This window comes from Poecilia reticulata, chromosome 16 (genome assembly GCF_904066995.2).
Source record: "Poecilia reticulata chromosome 16, P_reticulata-male-v2, whole genome shotgun sequence".
NCBI lineage: Eukaryota > Metazoa > Chordata > Actinopteri > Cyprinodontiformes > Poeciliidae > Poecilia > Poecilia reticulata.
Window position 1 is genome coordinate 25,794,718 of NC_088845.1, and position 21,908 is coordinate 25,816,625.

Consider the following 21,908-nt stretch of genomic DNA (forward strand, 5'->3'; position numbering starts at 1 on the left):
AAAAAGCATGACTTAAGATTGTCGTGAGGTAATGTGCTCCGGGTACCTTTCGTCCCGGAACTATATATTTAACGAATCTTCCGTCGGAGCAGCTCTTGACGGACCGATTGACTGTGCGTCAAACAAACTGGTGAAACTGAGTATAAGTATTTGGGTCCCCTTTTTTGTAGTAATACCATATTTTATTAGGCTTTTTGCTTCTGGATGGAGATATTCGGCAGCACCTTTGATGACTCTGTGTTTTCAGAGGCCAGGGAGCGGGTGTGTGAGTCTCTGTCGTCTTATAACGCCAAACTGTGTGAACCAGAGGTGAGACTGTCTGCCAGAGGATGATTGTTGACTATGTGCTGCTGTTTGCTAATGTTATTAATGGTAACAATACAGTTTTTTCTCTCTCTCTCTCAAAGATTCTGACACTAAAATACGAAGCGTTGTATTTATTTTGTGAGGGGATAAAAAAGCTTTTTATGGATGATTTAATAAATTAAGCTTTCAGTTTAGTGTTTTGTATGAAGTTTTTGTTCTGTTTTTAAGCGTGCTGTTTGGGTAAACATTCAAGTCTGTAGTTCACTTGATGTTTCATAGTTTATAATTGATCAGTTAATGATGAAGCATCGACCCTTTATATTCTTAAACATAAAATCAACAGGAAAACAGCCGGCCATTTTTATTCCCCTTTGTTCATCATTTGTGCAGCCAAAAGATTTAAGTATTGATACAAATGTTCGCTGTTTATTGTAAAACGTTGCCTTTACGTGTTAAAAGCAGGCTAGATTTCAACCAGGAAAACATAAAATGTCAGCTTTCTCTTTACATAATTTTGACCATTTCTGTTTTCTAAAACATGAGGTTTGCAGTTCACAGTTAATATATCAGTCACGTCCTCCTGTTTCTCCTCGCAGTGGTTTTGTGAGAGCAGCGCTCTGGATACGGACGATTCCTTGGAGAAGCAGAAAGTGTTCAAGTTCAGAGGTGACCTGGCTTTGAGGCATGGGAACTATCAGGTAACTGGAGTTCTTCAGTTTCCTTTCACTCAGTTTGCAAAACTGAACTGCAACTGGAACTTCGCAACAAAATTTGCATGTAATGCGACAGCATTCTGATGAGAAATTTGCCAAAACTCTTATTTTTGGCTTCTAGTTTGAATAGAAGAAGAGACAGACGGAAAGAGGAAAAATACGTATTTCCATAATATTTAAAATAGTTGTTTATGTACAAAAATACAGGATTTATTTATGCACAGGAAAACATTCGGCATCACAAATATATATATATTTTTAATCAGGCCTAGCTGCTTTGCAATCCTTTAATCACACACCTTCAACTCTTATGATTTAAATATGTGAAGTGATGCTTTAGATATTTTATACTTTTACTGCAGTAATACCATCAGACCCAGCAGCTGTTTAAGTTTAAAGCCGAATCTTTGCTCGACTGTCGTTGTGTCTCATGCTGCCTCGTTCAGAGAGCCCTGGATGCTTACAGCAGCTGCCTGCAGTGGATCGCAGACAACAATTTGACCATCAGGCGCGACGTCCTGGAGGGAATGGCTCGATGCTGCACCAAGCTGGGACGAAGGGAGCAGGCGCTGGAGCTAGCTGGATTACTGGTGAAGTTCTTTTCCTGCAGGTTTTTCCTAAGATTACCTGCTATAATTATTCACAAAAAAAAAAAACATCTCTGAATGATCATGGGGTTGGTTTTAATGATTTAAGTCAAGAACTGTCATAAAATACAATACTTTTTTGATAGATTATGAAAAAAACATCTTGTGTAAAATAAGATCAGATGTCTTCTGTAGTAAACAGCGTTCCTCACACCATGTCCATTTCCTGCAGAACAAAGAGGCCTCCAACACCTGCCACCTGACCAGCCTCCTGCTGCTCAAAGTCTGTGTCAAATAAAACCTTTTTGTTCAAAATTCAGATTGGTGTGAGTGCTAACTTTAAATCTGAACACGTCCTGAAGGTCAACATCTACCAGCACTTTGGCTGTGTGGGGCCTCAGATGTCCTGCCTGCAGCAGCTGTGCAGCCTGCTGCCCTTTAACCCCTGGCACTGGTTCAGCCTGGGTCAGACGTGTTTACAGCTGCTGGACTGCCACTCAGACATGGGTAGAGCAACTTTCTCTAGATAAAAATATTTTCATCTACATATATTTAGCTCAATATGTATATATAGACTATGTGCTTCTGTGTACCAGAACGCTCATCAGAGGCTGTGAATGGAGAATCTGAGGCGGACCAGGAGGGGGCAGCAGAGCTCACTGAGGACCGGGTCTGGCTGAGAGCTTGCATGTGTTTCATCAGAACACGGTAACGCTTTCTGATGAAGCTGCTGCTTTGACGCAGGCTAAATCACACCCAGCTAATAAAACATTAACCTAGGGCTGGACGATATGGCTGAAAAACATATCACAATATAAGCATTTCATATCAGTCGATATTGATAATTATTGACTAGTTTTGTGTGTTTTCATTCATTTTTACGCAGTTGTGAGGCACGGTGGGGAAACCTTAAAATTCTGCTGCCCAGTTACTCAACAGGTTGTTGCTAGGTAACCTCAGTAAGTTAGTTAGTTGATGCCACCAATCTTGCTTAGCTGGCAAAGCCTTTGCTCTGCCTACATCCCCCAGAATGCTGTGCGGTTCTGGATTGGAATTCAGCAAAATTCTTGAATATCTATCAGTATTATCTATTGAGCCCTGCGACAGACTGGCGACCTGTCCAGGGTGACCCCGCCTCTTGCCTGGAACGTTAGCTGGAGATGGGCACCGGCACCCCTCCCGACCCCACTGAGGGACAAGGGTGTAAAGAAAATGGATGGATGGATGGATTATCTATTGATATTGATCATGTTTCTATCGCGATATATATCGTTATTGATTTATCTTCCAGCCCTACATTAAACACGTAAAAACAACCTGAAAACAAAGTCATTTATTATGTAGCAGTTAAACATTTCTCCACACAGCAGCAGGTGACATGAAATGACAGATTTCCTTGGTTTTAGTGTTTATGTGTAAATCATACACCTGTTTTATGCATTTTTTTTCTTAAAGGCTCCTGTTGAGAATCCTGCGCCAGCAGCAGTCCTCCTTTGTGTTGCAGCGCAGTGAAAAAACTCTCCGGATCACAGAAGAGGCTCTACAGCGACTAAATCCTAAAGAAGCAACGCTGCAGGCTCTCACCGAGGTGAGCGGGACGAGTTTTCACTTCATTCCCAGAGAGTGTAGACTCTGCTTCTACTAGAACCTTCTGCTGTTGCTTTGATGATCCAGGTGATGTCGGAGGACCTGATCCCAGAGAAGATGAGGGAGGACTACCAGGACGGGGAGAGCCTGACCTTGGTGTGCTTGCAGAGCTTCAGAGAGCGCTGGTGGAGCAGCGTTTTACTGGCCGCAGCGTCACAGACTGATGGATCACAGGCTGAACCTTAATGCTGCTGGAATCCATGTTTGCAGCCAAACTGGCAGAGGATTTCAGATGATGCTGAAGATTCTTCAAATATTTGTTGCAAATATAGCAGTGTTGCAGTATATTTAAGTTTTTTTTTGTTTTTTTTTTTGGGGACGACCAAAGAATAAGTAATGTGTTGCCGGTAAGACTAGCTATAAGTATTACATGTATATTATGTATATCTGTGTAAACAGGTTTGTTTATATTTTATTATCCGTGTCTTTTTATTTCTTCTTCTCTTCAAAATTGTTATATATTCTACAAATTAAATGTTTTTTTTTACAACATATTTTGTCTAAAATACTACATTTAAGTTCTTCATCCTTATAGAAAATGTCATCAAAAATGGTCCAAAAAAGCAGGATTCAGATGTTTTGAGAAAAGTTGACATTTCTCTGCGAGGTACCTTCAGATGACATTTGTAAATTAACTGAACTGGATTGGATTTAATCAAGTTTGTCCTCACAAACACTAAATGAGATGAGAAACTCCAGCCTGGTAAATTATTTAATATTGAAGAGGAAAACTCGACATAAAAGAATCCTTTTAGTAGGAAAACCAAGTCATGTTTATAACGGACCAGAAAGGCCATTCAGAGTCATGAGAACAGAGACGCACTGTCGTGTTGAGTTACTTTTGAAAGACAGAATTAGGTAATCTGTCAATTTTAAAAGATAAAAGCTGAACCAGAAAAGCAGTGCTTTGCAAATTGATTAATTTCCACTGATGTTTTCCCAGTTTTTCTTGCTTTAAAGCTAAAGCTTATAAGCTTTGTGACAAACTGACACAAAGTAAAATGGAAAACTAACAAGTGGAAACTAAACCTTTTTTTTTTCCCCTAATTAAAAAATCTGTTTAGTCTGGCAGACATTTGTACTGCTTCCCTTCAGTCAGTACATTGCATGTCTGGAGATGGACTTTTTTTTTTTGTCAATTGTTCTGTCTAAAAATCTTCCTATCAACTCTAACCAGCATCCTTGTTGCCGTCACAGAAAGCATGATTTTGCCACTACCGTGTTTCACCATGTGAATGGAGAATAACGTGGTGGAAAACTAACGCAATGTGACGTCCAAATACTTTTGGTGGCAGTGGCTACTATCCAGCGGTATCAAAGTAAAGGGGCTAAGAAGAAATGGAACATTTTCTTTTTTTTTTTCCTTATGTTTATTGCATTTTGAAAATTAACGTACAATTTCTCTTTGATTTCAGATTTCTGCATTGCTTTGTTTTTGGTCTGCTTCTTGTTCGATGATTAAATCTCTCAGTCCAGTGGAGCTCTGTTGCTTCATGGGCTTTTCATTGCACTGTGGATGCATTCATATAGGGTGAAGTCCTGCTCCTCTGTATCCTGCTGGGCTTCTCTCCGTCAGGCTCAGGCTCCTTCGCAGCAACGTGCTGCTGCTGCTCTGCAGGGTTCTCCAGCCTACCTGCCCCGTCTCATGTGCACCGCTGAAGGATTTGTAGCGAGCCATCGCTCCGGGTCGCGCAGCCTTCTGTGGGCTCCAGTGCAGTCTGACGGGATGCGGTTGCATCATGGCCCATACGCCTGACAGGAACCGATTGGACTCCGCCTGCTGCTGAGGACCGAGAGCGGTTCCTGCTCCTGTTGGTGATGGTCTAAAGCAGGAGGTCACTGTGTGAGAGGACGAGTTCAGACGACCCTGATGCCATTCCATGAACCCTTCCTGCTTGCTAGTTCCTCTGAAGGCGTTGGGTTGGAGGTTGGGCATGTACTCCCTGGAGCTCCCGAAAGAGACCTGACGGCTGAGGTTCGGTCGTGTTTTCTGTGACAACGGAGGTGAGAGGAGTTGAGGTTCCACCTTAGCGTGAGCAATTCGTGAGGAATCCGGTTGGTCTCTTTGTGCTTGGATGTCTGGTGTGAACCCTGCCGACGTGTTTCTGTTCCTTTGCAGAGTGAAAACTCCTTCGCTGCTCCCATCTAGGAGAGCGAGGCTGTTTTGCTTCTTTAAGCCTGACTGACGGTGAACATTTTGCCGCCCGTGTGTTAGGGACAGATCGTTCAGATTGCGCGGCTCTTGGACCTCTGCATTCTTCTTCACAGTGGTGTTGAGAAGCTGAACATCTGAGAAGGTCTGATCGGGAAGATGAGGGTGACCGTGAATCTGGTTCTGATTCTGCAGCTCCGTCTTGGCTCCTGTTCCACTCTCTGCTGCTGTTTGAACCGAAGGCCACAGAGGCAGATGTGGAGGTATTTTCTCTCTGAGCTGCTTATCGCCTTGAGGAGGATGTAGACTAATCTCTCCACGTGAACATGCTGCTGTCACAGTATTGTGGGATTTCCAGTTACAGCCGTTTGGATGCTCATGAGATAGGGAGTAAAGGCAAAGACACTGTGGCAGAGAGATGAAAGTGACAAATCCAGGGACCGGCTTAGAGCTGGAGTGAAGTCTGAGGAACTCCTGATGGAAATGTGAGACCGAGGCACCTTTGATGAGAACCAGAAGACTCTGATGGACCATACTGGACAGCCATGTGAAACTGAGGGAGACATCAGAAACAGGAATACATCATAGGAAAGAGTTTTACAATCACTGAAGCATTAATAGAGAAACAGACAATGTTTTCTGGAAGCGGCATACTGCAAAGACACCAAATATTACCAAGTATTTTTGACTAGTTTCTAGTGTAAATATCTTAAAGGGACAGTATTTTGTCTTTTCCGGACACATAATGCTATTTTATAGCACAATCAGGTAAATCAAGGGCTGCTCTGTGAAGCGGAAGCTCGGAAACTTGGAAAGTGCAGCTCTGAGGAGGATCTTGGTGTACCCAGGTGTTTTGCACAGCTGAATGGTTCCCACAGGAGATTCAAGGATTCCTCAGAGGTGCACGAAAGAGTCAAGGTAACACTCCAGGTATGTTTTTGATGAGGAATGACATTATAACATGATGTAAGTAAAGCTCACTTATAAGAAAACATTTTTCCCATGTTGTAAGGGAAAAATCTGCCAGATTAGCTCCTACATCATGCTAAAAAGTTACTTGTTAAGTTAGTTTTTGTCTTACTTAAAAGTGTCCTACGATATTTGCACTAGAAACTGGACCACAAATACTTGGTGAAACTTGGTGTGTTTTTGCAGTGTGTGTAGGTGTGTGTGTGTGTGTAGATGTACCTGTATGTACCAGTCAGCACCTCATCCCAGTCAGCGATGATAAAACTCTCCGCTATCTGACCTGTCAGCTTCCTGCCCGTCTTTGCGCTGTAGGTCTGACCTGGGACGCTTCGCACCGACACCTTCTGTACACACCAACACACGCTAACTATCACAAACATGCAGCAGCAAATTTTCTTCTCACTGTCTGAAGCTAAATATGTCCATCTTTTTTTTTTTTTTTTTTTTTTTCTTGTTTTGAAAATACTTACCGGGAAGTTTCTGCTGATGAGTTTGAGTTCCTGCCACATGCTGACAAACCCCTCCATGTTCACATGGTCCAGCAGGAGGTGAACAGACACGTTTCTCTTCCTGCTCGCCTCGAGAAGATCACACAGCAGCTCCGGGTCACTGAAGGCGTCCATCACTACAGCCAAGACCTGAATACAAACACACACACACATACACGCACCCACACTGTCACCCGCATGCCTGCCAACCGTGCGGTACTACAGCAACAGGGATTCAAGTCACACAAACACACCTCCTATCGTACCAGTTTAGCCTTTCTGAGGAACTGTCTGACCAGATCTTTCATGGCAGCTGCAGTCCTGTCAGACTGGAGAAACACCTCGGGGCTGGGATCTAGGGCTGAAACGATTAATCAGATTAATCGAATTCAGTAATGAATCGATTACTGAAATAATTGTCAGCTGATTTAGTTATCAATTAATCGCTAACTGGAGAATACAGACTCAAAAGATGCCATTTGCTGAAAAAACAACTACATATTCAGAGCTGTAATTAAGCCAAAACTCTATAACATACTTTGCATTTAAAATGACAAAAGCTTTAGTCTGCATAGTCTTAGCTTCACCCTATTTAAATTCACTTTGTTGTTGCATTAATGTTTATTTTCTTATTGGAAGTGACATATTTGCTTATAGTTTCATCTTTTAATGTATTTCGAATATTGTATATAAAAGGCTTAAGTGCTTAAATAAAAAATCTGTACAATGTGCTAATTTTTTGTATACGATTAATCGTCAGAACAGTCGATAGATTAATCAATAACTTTGCAGCCCTGCTGGGATCGTCCGACACAGCAGCAAATAATTTCACGTCTGGGGAGACAGAAATTGGAGCCTGAAGAAATTGGCTTTCAGACAGACATGACTGCAGTAAAGTAATTTAATACCTTTATCGATCTTCTGGTCCAAACACTCCACTGCGGAGTCGCTGCTCGTTTGGGACTCACAATGGGCAAACAGGTTGACAAACTCTTTATCCATGTTGTCTATGTCGTCTGCATACTCTGTTAACAACACAAGACAGTAAAAAACTGAAACACACAAAAAAAGAAGAAGAAGAAAAAAAAGAGAAAAACACTCAACCTGTGTTTGCATCTCTCCCGTTTTGTAGGATGTAAAGCTTCTCCAGCTCTGACAGGAAGTCCACCTCCCCCTCTGCCTGCAGCACCTGGCGGTATCCGTCCAGGCCCCGGGACAGCAGGCAGTCGGCCGCTAACCGCGCGCTCTCGTTGTGGCTCAGGTCCGGCTTGGTTCCGCTGGCCGTATGGGCGCAATAATTAGAGGACGACGGGATGCGAAGGTCCTGAACCCGCCGCCTCACCTTCCCCACAGGCTGGAACCTTCTGTATGACAAAACTGAGATGTTGTTGCATCCGTCCATGGTGGAGGAGCTTTGATGAAGGGTTTTCTGGCTGGAGGAACGGTTCTGATTCGAAAAGCTTCAGTCTGGTTCAGCATAATAGAAGAACTGCATTCGGGGTTCTGCTGCAGCTGTGTGGGAGAACTACTTGTGTGGAAAGTCAGGGGAAGGTAGACCCGCCTCTGCTGAGAGCCAGGTGATTTCCTCAACAAGATGAGATGTGACAGGTGAGTTTATCACACAGCACTTTGCAGAACTTTTCAACATCCTCAACTTTTATCTCCGTTTTTGGTATTTTATGTGTTGGATTACTAGTAATCATTACCGTCATTACTATTTGACAGTAAACATAGTAATTATATAGTAACATAGGTAGTAATTATATAGTAAATTAACCAAAGATTCTCAATTAGATTTAGGCCTGGACTTTAACTACACCATTTTGACACAAGTAATTTTTTTTTCTTAGCTGTTCCATTTAGTTCTGTTCTTTATGTTTAGGGTTGATATCATGCTGGAAAGTGAAACTCCCATCAACACTGAACAGCTTTCCTGTCCCTGCAACAACAAAAAAAACAGCTCCCCACAGCATGATACTTCCAACACTTTGTTTCACAGTAGAGACAGAAAACACACATGGCATTTCGGATTTAGGTTTAAAAACTAGATATTGGTCTAATCTGGCCAGAGTATTTGTGTCCAGTATAGCCTGTGGAAAACTTTAAACTGGACTAAAAGTTTTCTGGGTTTTTTTCTTTTTGCCTCCCTAATCTGCAGATTTGCAGCTGCGCCAGACTCTTTCCAATTTTGGGTAATATATTATTATTATATTTTTTTTATGTGAGATGGTTAAAGCTTGGGAAATTGTTTCACAAATCAACTCTGCTTTCAAATTGACTTTCTTCTGGCCTGTCTGCTGTGTTCCTTGGTCTTTGTGATGTGATTCGTTTTCTAAAAAAACATCTATATTCTTCAAAAAAAACAGCTACAGAATGTCATAGTTATGTGCTGCTTTGTGTTGCTCAATCACATCAACAATGAAATGAATTAAAGTTTGTGGCTGAATCCTGACAAACTGTGTTGTTCAAGAAGTATGCGTGCTCTTTCAAGGTTCTAAAACAGTTCAGGATCCTATCATGTGTGTGAAGTTAAAAAAATAGAGAGGGTTGTAAGTCTATGTGTAATTAAATGAAATAAACACAGCACTGCCTGTTTTCTTACAGGCAGTAGGAAAACATTCATGATGTGGTTAATAGTTCAGCACGGCAGACGTAGAGTTTTGTTCCCAGGCCTGAGGCAGCTTGATGAGCGCAGGAACAAATGAGTGACTGGAATGAAGATGGCTGTCACTTCAGCTCCTGTCAAAGAATGGCTGATTGGCTTTTGGTTCAATGGTAGACACACCTAGACAGGGATTAGGAGCAGAGACACAAAACCTCAGCCAAGGCTGTTTCTCACACTGATGATGATACATTTAAGCAGATCTCCAGCTCACATGCATCTGTTTTCGACTCCGTCTTCAATGGAGATTTTTTTTTAACCTTTTTGGAGGTTTTAATGCTTTGGCTTTGCTTTGCATTGATGCCACTTGTCAGCTTTAAGCTAAACACGAGTCTTTGCAACATGTTCAGAAGATAATTGTAGCTTTTCACTGCCCTGCCAAAAGGAGGATGCTTTAGTCACGCAGTGACCGCTTTTGAAAAAATGCTCAGGTGGTGTATTTTAGGTAAAATGTGAGTAAATCATTATAAAATGTATCAAGATGAGATAAATGGGAATCAAAAGTTACCATAAAACAGACAGAATACTGGCGACTTTATCAAAAATGGCTTTAAACGAGACAAATATAAATAAAAAAAACATCTCTGATATAATAAAGATAATAAAAGATCAAATTAAAGCACTGGTGCTCTTACCAAAGAAAATATAAAAATAAGTAAGTAGTAGTTACGGCCACTTATTTGTTTCTATGGTTACAATGGCTGCAAGAGTTCATACTGCAGCAGAAATCTGAAGTCAGAGTGCTCATTGTACCCCTAATTTATACTCCTGTGTTTAAAATTGTTGCTCCTTCCTTATCAGAGGGTTTCAGTCTGTATATTACGCACGCCGAGGTCACAAGTACAGAAAATACCGGAGAAGTTCAGAGTGAGAAGACGCTCTGCTGAGTAGGAAGTGGAAATCAGACATTCAAACGCAGCACCAATCTGACACCGCTCAACTTGATCCATCTGGACTGTTTGTTGAAGCACTTCTTAGTTTTTTTGCTGACTAAGGACTTTTCAGAGAGCAAAGACAGGAAAAGATGCAGGAACGGCGTCAGGTCACATTTGTCTTTTCATCACAAAATGTTTCCCAGAACTGAAATAAATTAAACTTCTAACTGGGTTCAACGATGTTGTTAAAGAATCTTCTCATGCTTGAGTTCATCTGCGCAAAGTAAACCCTCAACCTGTCTCAGATGGAAGAGCGGATGGTTCATAACTACGCAGCAGCCAGTCAACACGCTCCACGGTCTGAGTCACTGTTTGTGTTTTGCTGCAGTGAGCTTAGGTTCAGAATATGTTTCCTTAAACGGGCAGACGACAGAAGGCAGCTGGTGGTCATTAGGACACGGAGGACGGCTTGGGCACAGACGGTGAGGAGGACGAGGTGGACTCTCTGGCTCGCGCTGCCAGCTTCTGTCTCAGCTCCCTGATTTCCTTCAGCAGCTCCCTCTCGCTGTTGTCCAAGAGGGCCCGGCCGCGGTCCAGGGAGACTAACAGGACGCAAACAGAACCCTTAATTACTATTAAATAATCATTACCACACAAAAACACTGAAGAAGTGAACTAAAATGTATTTAATGTAATGAGTTTTTACTGCTTAAACCGACTCACAGTTGGTGGAGGAGCTCCCTGAAGGTGAAGAGCTGTTCAGACACACCATGCTGGCGCCTTCCTGCCTCTGGGTGGCGGCAGAGCTCCTCGCTGTGGCTGTATTTACACCTTTAGCTGCAACAGAAGCAGTAGGTCTGTGAAGAAGTCGCTCTCCTCCTGAGACAATTAAAAAAAAGAGCAGATTAGATCTGTGTAGTACAGGTTTCCTGGACATCATTTATGTTAAAATTCAGAGGTGAGAGTTTTTTTTTTATTGTGGTAAAGAAGACTGGAAGTGATTAAACACATTCTAAATGTTATTTGAATTAATTATTCGGAAATGTTCTCATTTAAAATCCTGCAATGGCAGAAGTGAATGTTTTTTAATCGATTTTGTGCAATGCAGAGCATTTCTGTGGTAGTGACTGGCAAACAACTTGATACGACACTGCCACCTTGTGGTAGGGAGCAGTCTGAGCAGAAACAAGTCAGGAAAATGAAAGAGTGACGCCTAAGTGTAGCACCACCCGCGGAGGTGACGGTGCACACGCGCAGAACGCACGGCTGTTAGGGTTTATGCTATGCGCGTGCACGGGCTGATAACAAAAACAATGGCGGATAGCATTATGCTATGTTGTACTAATAACTGGTTCAGTTTAACAGGTTTCTGATAAGGAATAAAAGTGTTGCATGAGCTCTTCGCTCATAGGATACGGGTTATTGTTTACAATGAGGCGGAAGCTAAAGGTTAAAAGCGCCTGCGCATTCGATGACAATCTGAAAATCACATCGCCATCTAGTCGCCTGACATGATAACTACAGCTGACTCGAGGTGTTTTGAAGATGGGAGTTTTTTTTTCTCCCCGTTAATATCCGACAATACAGGCAGTTTCCGGGCAGCTTTCTCGGATAAATTTAAAAGCTGTTTGACCATCTATTAATATCCACCTCTACCATGGTGTGTGTGTGTGTGTGTGATGTGTTACCCGTGTCTGCTGTGGACCAGGCCAGTCGCTGCTCCTGTAACTCTGCTCTGCTATTCATCACTTCATCCCACTGCAAAATAAACACAGCAATCACTCTCCATGGATAAAAACAGTCAAAAAAAAAATCCTGAACAAATCCCACACTTCTCAGAGATAAAGCTTGTTTTGAAGTCTGAGATAAAATTACACCTGTATCATTTGTTTCTGTTCCACACTAATAAACACACACACACAAAAAAAATCCTATTCTCACTTTTCTTCCTGCCACTTCTCTCATGGTGTGAGCCAGTTTCTCTTCCTCTGCCAGAGATTTTCTTTGAAGCTCTGCCAGCAGATTCCTCTTCCTCTCCTGCTCATATTCAACCTGCTGCAGGCGCCCCAGCACCTCTCTCTGCCAGTCAGACTCCAGGCCCAGCTGGTACGCCTCTGCCAGGGACTCCTCCAGGGCCTGTGTGAGAGTTTATGTCGCATGAACAGACGGTAAATATTGCAGAAACTTGGACCAAAACCCAAGTTATGATGACTGCTTAGTGCTTTCCTCGGACAACTGTTGTGAGGTGCTAAATTTCCAGCGGGGTGTGTCGCTGACCTGTGGGTTGCTCTCTGCGCCGTGCAGCAGCTCTGGGCCAGTCTCATCTGCTCTCTCTGCAGCTCTCATTTTCAGCTGCACCTCCTCTTCAACCTCTCGTCCGACGCGCTCCTGGTTCTTCAGCAGGTCCTAAGCAGCAGCAATTATTTCAGAGTTTGTTCACTATTTTTTTCTAATTCTAAATTAACCTAAAATAAGAAAACTTCAGTCTGATTTAACTCCAGACCTCGAGAAAAAAAAATATGTCTGTCCTTTTTATTATGTGTATGAAAATATCTGGTTTCTCTATAAATAACATTTTCCAAATTTAGGCTTCTAATCAAATGTTAGATTGCAGTTTATTACAAAAATGTGCAGTTTGGAAATCAAACACTCCTTCAAGGATTTTACAGAGAAATCAATCACTTTCCAAATCGTAAAAATACCCAAATGAAATTCAAGCATTTTTAAGGATTTCAAGCACCTGTCCAAACCCCTTTTGGACCATTAAGAACCATTAATCTAAGTGTTTTTGTGACGTAAACGGCCCGTATGTTCCCCAATAGGCCCAGGCGGCTCTCGTCACCTGCTCAAACCGTTTCCTCTGCACCTCCAGCTCCATCTGTCTGACTTCTAGATCCTGAACCGCTGCGGTCGTTTCTTGCTCCCGCTGATCCATCTGGGTTGAGTACCGAGGTTCATCATAAAAAAAAAAAAAAGGAAGCTCAACATCACGGACATTACAGGTTCGACACTCAGACCCAGAGAAGCTTACCTTCCTGCTGATCTCCTGGTCCAGCCTCTGTATCTGAGAGGCTTTGAGATCCTGTTGGTGCTTCAGGAAGCGTCTTCTAGTTGCGTCCAGCAGGTGTAACTCCTTCACCTTCAGCTCTCTCTTCATCGCCGTCAGCCTAAACACCGTGAAAACTTTAATAACTAATGCTACGTTTCTTCTTTTGGTAGAAACAATGAACACGGGAGAGCGTAGTTGGATACTTTGTCCTCTGCTGTGCGAGCTTCTCCTCCTCTTGTGCCAGGATGTTTCTGCGCTGCTCCTCGGCTTTCTGAAGCAACTCCTATATTGAAATCGTTTAAAAAATCTGATTATTTCAGGTGCTTAGCTTTCAAAAACAGGTGATTTGTATTCAAATCTGAACACATTGACACAATACAGTCTTTGCTTGTGAGGAAGTCTAGTAAATAAATCCACCTGCTGGGCGTAGTAGACTTTCTCTTCAGCTTGGCGGCGCACAAAGTCGGCTCGCAGTGCCGACAACTCCTCCCTGAAGACGACAAAAAGTCACTTTAGGTCTGAATAACTTAGGACCAGACTAGAGACGCAAACAATTAATCGACTTATGATTAATTGTCAATTAATGGTTAATTAGTTCCAACAATGGCCTCTCCATGTCCATGTCCAAATGTTTTGCATCAGGGGCCAAAATTAGTTTTTTCCTCCAATCAATGCTACAAAAAATATGTAAATGAATATTTCTCCTTTATCCGTACAACAATAAATTAAAGTTAAAAAAAAAAAAAAACAGTATTAGAATGACATTTGTCTTCATGTTTACAGGTATTTAACTTTTTGGGTCCATTAATTTCTACAAAATGTTTTTTTTATGTTTGTGGCATGACAATAAAATGAAAATGAAAGCAAAAAAAAAAAGAAAAAAAGAATAAAATCTTGTTCGACATTTCTCATTTAAGAAATAAACTTGGAAGATGAGTATCCATCTGCACTGGCTCCATGTGTCAGAGGGCTAAATTTGAACATTTAAGCCCTTCCTGTTATGGAAAGACAATCAAGAGAACTCCAGTTAAAAAAACAACAAAAAAAACTGTCGCTTATTAATCATTCGTCAATCGACTTTAGATTAACTCGTTAATCGTTGATTTGCATCCTTAGCTCAGACAGGATAAAATTGTCCTAAAAATGTAAATATACTAAATGTAACACAGATGAACAAAAACAATCTCCAGGACAGAAGAAGGAAAAGAAAAGAGGTCATTGAAAGGTTGCAGTTGGAAAACATAAAAATACGATTAACTTGCTCTGCTCATAGATGTCATTACATCATCATGCAGCTGTGATGATGCAGTTACATCTCTGCTATTGAGATTAGCTCGCCTTTCTTTGAGGTACTCCATCTCCTGCAGCCGTATTCGCTCCCTCTCCCTGCTTTGGAATTCCACTATGAATTCTGGGTACTGGTCGAAGATGGGGTACTGGCCGCTGGTGAGGGGCGTAAAGTCGGAGAGCAGGGTTCGGGGGTGGATGGCAGCCGGCGTGCTGCCAGTAATCCTGTAGGCCTCCTTTATCATCGCCCCAACGTCCAGGTTGTTACGATGGTGAAAAAAGTACTGAGGAGGAGGAGGAGGAGGAGGAGGAGGAGGAGAAAGGCACATTTGTGACAACAGATCGCAGTGGTGATTAAGATGGAGGGGCAGAAAGTGTACCTCAAAGTCCTTCTTCTGGGAGCACAGCAGCAGAGGCTCCCGGCAGGAGATGATGTAGGCCACACAGGCCATCAGCAGGAAGGACGGGTGGTTGGAGAAGACGTTATCGAACAGCCGGAGCCACTCGTCGCGCGTCAGAACCTCGGAGAACATGGTCTCCAACAGTGGCCACACGTACAGCTGGGACAGACAGAGAGACGCAGGACAGGGTTCTTAGAAATGAGGATAAACCCGTTACTGAAATGTGCAGCTTCTAGTGTCTGACAAGTCTCCTGACATTCAGCATGTGAAGATTACAAACTTTACCAGAAGGAAAATTCAGAGTCGCTTGTGGCACATTTTGACAGAATGAATTAAGAAGATGAACAGATTAACAAACGGTGGATTATGGACCAATCAGACGGATGGATGGATATTGTGACATTAATTAAAGTCTAGAAACAGTGGGAACTATTTTAAGTTCCTGAAACAGTACAAGTCAGACTCCAGACTGTCTCTGAGTGTTGGCCTGTTGTCGCTGCCGCCGCCATTACCTGCGAGGTGATGCCGCAGTCCATCAGGTGCTGCAGCAGCTCCTTGTCGTGATGACCCAGAATGTTCTCCGCCATGCTCAGGATGTTCAGAGGAGGGTTGGGGAAATACTCGAACCAGTGCTGGCACCAGTTCACTAAAGCAGGTCGCAGTGAGTCAGCAGACATTACAGAGGAAACCTGCTTTAATCGAATCTTTTAAACGGCGTCACAGTAAAGACGTACCAATAACGGTGGCCACCACCTCAAAGCAGAGCATGGGGTTGTTCTGGAAAAGCTTGACAAAGGGAAACGAGAGCAGAGGAAGATATTCCACCTCTGCAAAAATGGCTGCCCAGTGAGCTAAGGCAGATAGAAGCCTGCAGACGAGACAAAAACAAAAAAAAAAAGATTTACACAATTAAACCAGACAAAAATTGCTGTTATTTCAGATTTTAGTGACATTTGTAGGAGAAACAGACCTTTGCAATCCTCTCTGCAGTTTGTGGCTCTTGATTGGGTACTTGTCTTGCAGAGTGAGGAAGGCTGAATGCAGGCCTTTGTCAGTCAGGCTGCTGTACGCTGCGTGGTTCTCTGGGAGACACAGCAGAGACTTCCACACAAACATCCTGCACAAACCACGCAGAAAATGATTGTAAAGTATCAAAATGCCGCCAAATATGGAAACACCTTTAACAGAAAGAGGTTTGCACCTGTATTTAGTTGGAAATTCCCCAAAAGCTTTCAGCAGAGCTACAAGTCTCTTCTTGTTCAGACCAGCAGGTAGTTCGTTCTTCATCACAAAACGAGAGAAAACCAAATGATCAGTGGATCCGACTTCTTTGATTGAGGAAATATATTGGATGATAGACGTTCAGCCATGTTATAATCAAACTGTGGTATGTTTATCATGTGTTAGACCAATAGAAACTATTTCATAACTGTGAAAATAAGGAATAATACAACTAATGCATACATTTTTCATTAATTTTTAATGGAACCAGATTTTCTACGTATTTTTTTTCCAACAATTGCAACTTTTATTGGTTTTCCACATTAAATAGGATTAAAAATTAGGGATGCACCAATCTGTTTTATTCAAGTTCAACACCAATACCTGAGGTTTTGGTATCGGCTGGTACCGATAACGATCCGATGCAGAAGAACAGTGCTGAACTGATCTAAATCGTTTGCTTTATTAAACTGTACTGAATTTATTTGATAGCTCTGCACCAGTACAGCACACCTAAACTCAATAACAGCTTCACACGCTTGGTCAAACATTTATAAACAACTTTCATTTGTTCAGTCATTTCGGAGTCGAACATCCACAGTAAAGGTAAAAAAAGAAGAAACTGAAACTGACAAAAACAATTGGTTCACTACTTTGGTCAAACATGTAAAAATAAACTGCAACAAACCTTTGAAATTGTTCAGAAAGTGTAATTAGAAATTCTAACTTTAATGTAAAATAAATAATAAAGCAAGACGTCGCTCAGAGCACAAATCATAGAATTAGACTAAATAGATCTTGTGAATCAGACATCGATACCAGATCTAGAATTTATTTTTTTAAATATTGAGACCGATACAGATATTAATATCGGACCGTTGAGTGTCTAGTGAAAATGATGATAGAATTCTCTGTATTATAATAAAATTAATAAACCAAATGTGCAACAAGTATAAATAAAAATGATTAGTTCTGTGTTTGTCCTACCTCTTTGTCCTCAGCTGAAGACCCTGCAGGGGGTCTCAGTATCTTCACCTGTGTTTCTCCACCTGATCGCCTGGCTGGCCGGACCGCCTCTGACCTAACCTTCATCTTTATGTTGGAAAAGTCGTGACCAGCTCCGCCGCCAGAGACCACGGCTACCCGAGACGGAAGAGGCTGTGGAGAGGAAGCACAGATACAAAACAAAACAGCCTTTAGTGACCCAGTGAGAACACGTGTCCTGCAGCAACGTGTTTTACCGTCACCTTGTTCAATTCCTGCGTCAGGCTCTGGGCGCTGTAGATGTTGATGCTTCCGTTGTCCATGATGGCTGCGATGTGTCGGCCGTTGGGGCCGACGGCGACGGCGGTGATGGCTTCGTCCACGGATCCCATGTGGAAGAGAAGTTTGCATGTGTGAATGTTGATGAAACGCATCACACCGTCCTGGCTCAGCACCCCTAAAGTCTGTGGAGACAAAAACAAAAAACATGAAAACAAACGAGGACAGCAGAAGAGAAACAACAAGACGGTGAACAGAAGTACAAAAGGAGGAAGCGATTCTCTCTGAATGATTCTGGAAACATCAGACGGCCGTTCCAAACATGGAGCCAGAATTATTTAGTTTTTCTCCATTTGGATTATTAACTCTATTCTAGTACATTTCTGCTTTTTTGTGAATCTGTTCGCCTTCAGCACACGATCATATCAGGACATCCAGCTCATCAGCGTCTGGCACCAGCGAGAAAATATGGCGGAACATTCTTTTTGTCACCAATTAAAATATTTCTTGAAGTGAACATTTTGGTTTCCTGTCTAGAAAAATAGAAACTGGAAAAGAAACAAAGCTGTTTTCCTCAGAGAGGTCAACGGGAAAAGGAAAACAAAGGAAATCCCACAGGAGGTGAAGCAATATGAACAATGAAAATAAATTTGTCCTTTTCTATGTGTGTGTGTGTGTGTGTGTGTGTGTGCGTGTGTGTGTTTGTAATGAGTAACTGGTCAAAAATGTGGAAGTTTGCCATGGAATAATTTCATTATGCTGTGAGTTTCTGTCCCTCTTTTCATTTTTGTCTTGAGATATTCTGACGTTTATGACTCCGAACAATATGAATTTTTTTTTAATAGAAACAATACTGAAATATATCAATCAAATTGAGTTCACATTTTATTCACTGCTGAATAGCTTCAAAATAAATCTAAAATCTACAACATTAGTGGAAATTTATGTAAAATGCTTAAGTTGTTCATTTTCTGGGATGTTTTTTTTTTTTTTTATTTCTTCATTTTAAACCCAGAATCTAACCTGGTTTCTAAATGTGGAGGCAAAGTGAAGGACATCGGCTGTGATGGAGGATGACTTTCATGTCAAACTCAGCAAAGTCAAAAGAAAAAAAAAGTCCTGCTGCTGGTGTACCTGGCTGGCTCCTCCATCAAAGCTGTCAGGCAGGAATTCCAGCTGCCTGACAGTTCGGACCTGAGACGGCATCTGGATCACCCTGACCAGCTGCTGGCTCTCCAGGCACCACAGGTGCAGCAGGTTGGAGCGGCCGCCGGCAGCAAGGCTTTTACCGTCTCTGTCGACACGACACCCACGTTAAAGCCTTCTGACCCCTGCAGAGTTTTACTGGCAGTCACAAGCAACACTAGAGAGGAGCTCATCGAATGGACTGGAGACCCACCGTGTGACAGCAAAGGCCTTGTAAAAGATCCTGGGTCCGGAGTCGGGAACGGGGAGCTGGTACCTGCAGAACAGGGTGTCGCTCTCCCACGCAAAGATGGAGTCGTCGCTGAAGCAGCTGAGGATGGTGTTGCTGAGGGGGAGGAAGAAAACCTGAAACGCAGGAAACAGTGCGTCGCTGCAGAGCTGTCAACCTCACAGAGTGACTCTAAGTCCCACCTTAACGCAAAAAATTACAGTTTAGTTAGTCAGAGACAACGGACCACTGTCTTAAACTGCTGACTCCTTTAAATCAGCGCTGAAAATTAATTGCTTTATAATTTATTTATAGTCTCGGCTTAGTGTTTCAAAAAAATACCCGATTATGTCTAATGTCTTTATGCTTTTATGTGATTTTGTATGAGATGTTGTTTCCTCCTGCGAAGCACTTTGTATTGCAAAGTGTGTGAATGGTGCCACACAAATAAGCTTCTTTGGTAAGACTTTATTTGAAGGGATGTCCATGAGACTAACATGACACAGTCATAAACAGGAAGGAGTCTTCATGAATGTTTATGACTGTTGTCGTGAAGTGTGATTCGGTAAATAATGACACTTTTAATGGACTTTTAGAGTTTCAAAACATTTACGGACAAGTTTAAGACAATTACTGAAACCTTGTTTTGGAGTAAATCACCAAAATTGTTGATCATTAATTTTTTTTTATCATGGAAAAAAGAAACAGACTTTAGATTTAAATCTAAATGTGCCAGAGATATGAGTGAACTTGGGTTTAACTATGTGGCGCTGCATCTGTTTGTTTACCTTCTGTATGCCGACAGACTGTCTGATGTTCAGCTTCCTCTTCCTCTGGAAGGTGTCCAGGTCCCAGAGCTGAGCGGTGTCTGATGATGTCGTGATGGCATATCGGCCTGAGCTGTGGACGGATATGGACGTGACGGCTCCCTCGTGACCTCTCATCCAGCTGACCAGCTGCTTCGTGTCTGTGGAAGTAAACACACGGCACGGCAGGGGAAAAAAAACATTGAGTGGTGAGTAGATGCTTACGACATGTTTCGGTCTGTCTGTCTTTGCTTCCACATAGTTTTGATGTTGAAAGGTAAGATTCAGAAGAGTTCCTCTCACCTTTGTCAAAGCATTTGATGGTGTGGTCAACCAGAGCTACAAGAAACTCAGTTGTCCTGCGGAGGCTGAATGCCAGAGCAGTACAGGCTTGTCCTGTTTTCTGCACCAAGCGGAACCTGCCCAGGAGAGAGGAGGGCATGTTTAGACATCGAGTATCTAGGCTCTAAGAACTTAGCATTATTGTCCTATGCATAAAAAAAAAAGAAACTTTCATAGTTCCCTCCAGTGCAAAGCATCTATCCAGTTGTGCTGAAAGACATCCAGCACAACTCTGCGTGTCTTTCAGTGGGAATGATGCATTCAGGGTAATGTTCATTTGCATGCAAACCAAAAGATTTTATTTTGATCTCCTCTGACCAAAACACCTTCTTGCTGCTTGTGGCCACCTGCAAATGGCACTGACAAATCTAGCGTGTTCCTTGCACACATAAATCCCAACTAATTACTCCTAATGCTGCGGTTGTGATGTAACAAAATGCAAAGCAGTTCAACTGGAAGGACTGATTTTGTGAGACGCTTTAAATGCTCATTTGTTTACATTTTACTCTGCAGCATCCCCTCACACACCCAGCAGGACCCACAGATAGTCACCTGTTTCTACTGATGTCAAAGAAGTAAATGTTGCCATGGTGATCTCCGGCCAGAAAAGAGTCCCCTGTGGTGTCGAAGGCCACATGGAGGAAACGCACCGTCTTGTTCTGCTGAGCAGTGCGGACCACCGTCGCCAACACACTGAGGAGGGGAAACCCACAGACAGGATGCAACGAATGGAAAAATGACATATTTATAGAAATCGAAACCTTGCCACGTTAAACCGTTATCACGTCTGCTTTAATAACTCCCTGTAAGCCCAGCAGCACTTGATCACTGCTAATGAGACAGGTGTTTTAAAGAGGCATCCCGGGTATTTTCAAACCTACCTTTTGCCGGGTGTTGGTTTACGATGCCATACTTTCCCTTCCTCTTTGTTTCCAATGTCCGTCACCTCCATTTAAAAAAAAAATGTTTCTGCCGATTAAACAATCATAGGAATAAAATCCACTCTCACTTCTTTACGTTCCTGACCTGACCGAAGCAACCAACCTCCATAACGCAGAGGCAAGATGAACAGAGGCGGAGCAAACAGCGCGAAATTTAAAACCAAAATCTACAGTCGGAACTTTATTCTGTAAAAATGTCGACAAAAAACGTTGTAAATATCAACATCAAAATCTAAAGCTAACAGAAACTCGACTGAGCTTTAACAAATGAGCAGAAGTACAGCTAAGCAGCTGCTTGTTAGACAGCTTACATGTTTGTTTTGAAGACGGTTATTCGTCGCTTAAAGATGACGTCATTGGCGTTGAATCGTGGGAGTTGAAGTTCAATGGTTCTTTGTGGCGATTGGCATAGACTTTTTACTACCACTTTCTAGATTGAAACCTGGAACAAAATGGTTTCAAAAATATCTGTATTATTATTGAGATTTAATAAATATCTGGACACTTTAATTAGTTGAACTATACTAACATAAAATGTTGAGTTTCAATTTTATTAATTATAATTGTATTGGTTTGTTACAAAAACACTGCTTTCAAGCTGTTTCCCGTGTTATCACATATGTTCTGGCGTATTTAAAGACGTGTTAAGGAGGTCTAAACAAAAGTGGGATTTTATAAATGTGTGAAGGATTTGAGTTGGTTTTGAAGCTCTCGTTCTGAGGTGATGCGAAATTAAAAGTGTTGGCCAAAATAATGACCAGGAAGCGTTCTTGTCAGTAACATCA

General features: G+C 42.2%; 3 protein-coding genes across 3 annotated transcripts; 1 reads left to right on the forward strand and 2 right to left on the reverse strand.

The window, feature by feature from the left end:
* Positions 1–105: 105 nt before the first annotated feature.
* On the forward strand, positions 106–3,747 carry c16h8orf76 (chromosome 16 C8orf76 homolog). Its single transcript, XM_008432022.3, has 8 exons — positions 106–309; positions 903–1,004; positions 1,466–1,609; positions 1,839–1,889; positions 1,969–2,113; positions 2,203–2,314; positions 3,062–3,194; positions 3,281–3,747. Exons 1-8 carry the CDS (start codon positions 205–207, stop codon positions 3,437–3,439), a joined length of 951 nt encoding a protein of 316 aa, XP_008430244.2. The 5' UTR covers positions 106–204; the 3' UTR covers positions 3,440–3,747.
* An 82-nt stretch (positions 3,748–3,829) lies between these two features.
* Positions 3,830–8,267, reverse strand: LOC103478288 (protein FAM83A). The gene is made up of 6 exons (XM_008432021.3): positions 7,967–8,267; positions 7,771–7,887; positions 7,129–7,223; positions 6,845–7,012; positions 6,594–6,718; positions 3,830–5,958 (listed from the first exon to the last, which is right to left on the reverse strand). Exons 1-6 carry the CDS (start codon positions 8,262–8,264, stop codon positions 4,776–4,778), a joined length of 1,986 nt encoding a protein of 661 aa, XP_008430243.2. The 5' UTR covers positions 8,265–8,267; the 3' UTR covers positions 3,830–4,775.
* Positions 8,268–10,041: 1,774 nt separating this feature from the next.
* Positions 10,042–21,474, reverse strand: tbc1d31 (TBC1 domain family, member 31). The gene is made up of 23 exons (XM_008432019.2): positions 21,064–21,474; positions 20,735–20,875; positions 20,144–20,259; positions 19,823–20,001; positions 19,020–19,171; positions 18,755–18,914; positions 17,605–17,805; positions 17,345–17,515; positions 16,338–16,417; positions 16,107–16,253; positions 15,871–16,004; positions 15,649–15,782; positions 15,116–15,295; positions 14,787–15,019; positions 13,866–13,938; positions 13,652–13,731; positions 13,431–13,566; positions 13,242–13,334; positions 12,677–12,805; positions 12,341–12,535; positions 12,088–12,157; positions 11,123–11,278; positions 10,042–11,001 (listed from the first exon to the last, which is right to left on the reverse strand). The coding sequence occupies exons 1-23, from the start codon at positions 21,132–21,134 to the stop codon at positions 10,850–10,852; spliced, it is 3,183 nt and encodes a 1,060-aa protein (XP_008430241.2). The 5' UTR covers positions 21,135–21,474; the 3' UTR covers positions 10,042–10,849.
* Between the last annotated feature and the right edge of the window lie 434 nt (positions 21,475–21,908).

Coding starts and splice junctions, on each gene's coding strand:
- c16h8orf76 (XM_008432022.3), top strand. CDS start 205: ATGGAGATATTCGGCAGCACCTTTGATGACTCTGTGTTTTCAGAGGCC. Junction 1,005..1,465: donor TGAGGCATGGGAACTATCAG/GTAACTGGAGTT, acceptor TGCCTCGTTCAG/AGAGCCCTGGATGCTTACAG. Junction 2,315..3,061: donor ATGTGTTTCATCAGAACACG/GTAACGCTTTCT, acceptor TTTTTCTTAAAG/GCTCCTGTTGAGAATCCTGC.
- LOC103478288 (XM_008432021.3), bottom strand. CDS start 8,264: ATGGACGGATGCAACAACATCTCAGTTTTGTCATACAGAAGGTTCCAG. Junction 7,224..7,770: donor GGACCAGAAGATCGATAAAG/GTATTAAATTAC, acceptor TAATCGTTTCAG/CCCTAGATCCCAGCCCCGAG. Junction 7,013..7,128: donor TCCTCAGAAAGGCTAAACTG/GTACGATAGGAG, acceptor GTTTGTATTCAG/GTCTTGGCTGTAGTGATGGA.
- tbc1d31 (XM_008432019.2), bottom strand. CDS start 21,134: ATGGAGGTGACGGACATTGGAAACAAAGAGGAAGGGAAAGTATGGCAT. Junction 18,915..19,019: donor AAGGCCTTTGCTGTCACACG/GTGGGTCTCCAG, acceptor TCGTGTCGACAG/AGACGGTAAAAGCCTTGCTG. Junction 11,002..11,122: donor AGGGAGCTCCTCCACCAACT/GTGAGTCGGTTT, acceptor GCGTCCTGTTAG/TCTCCCTGGACCGCGGCCGG.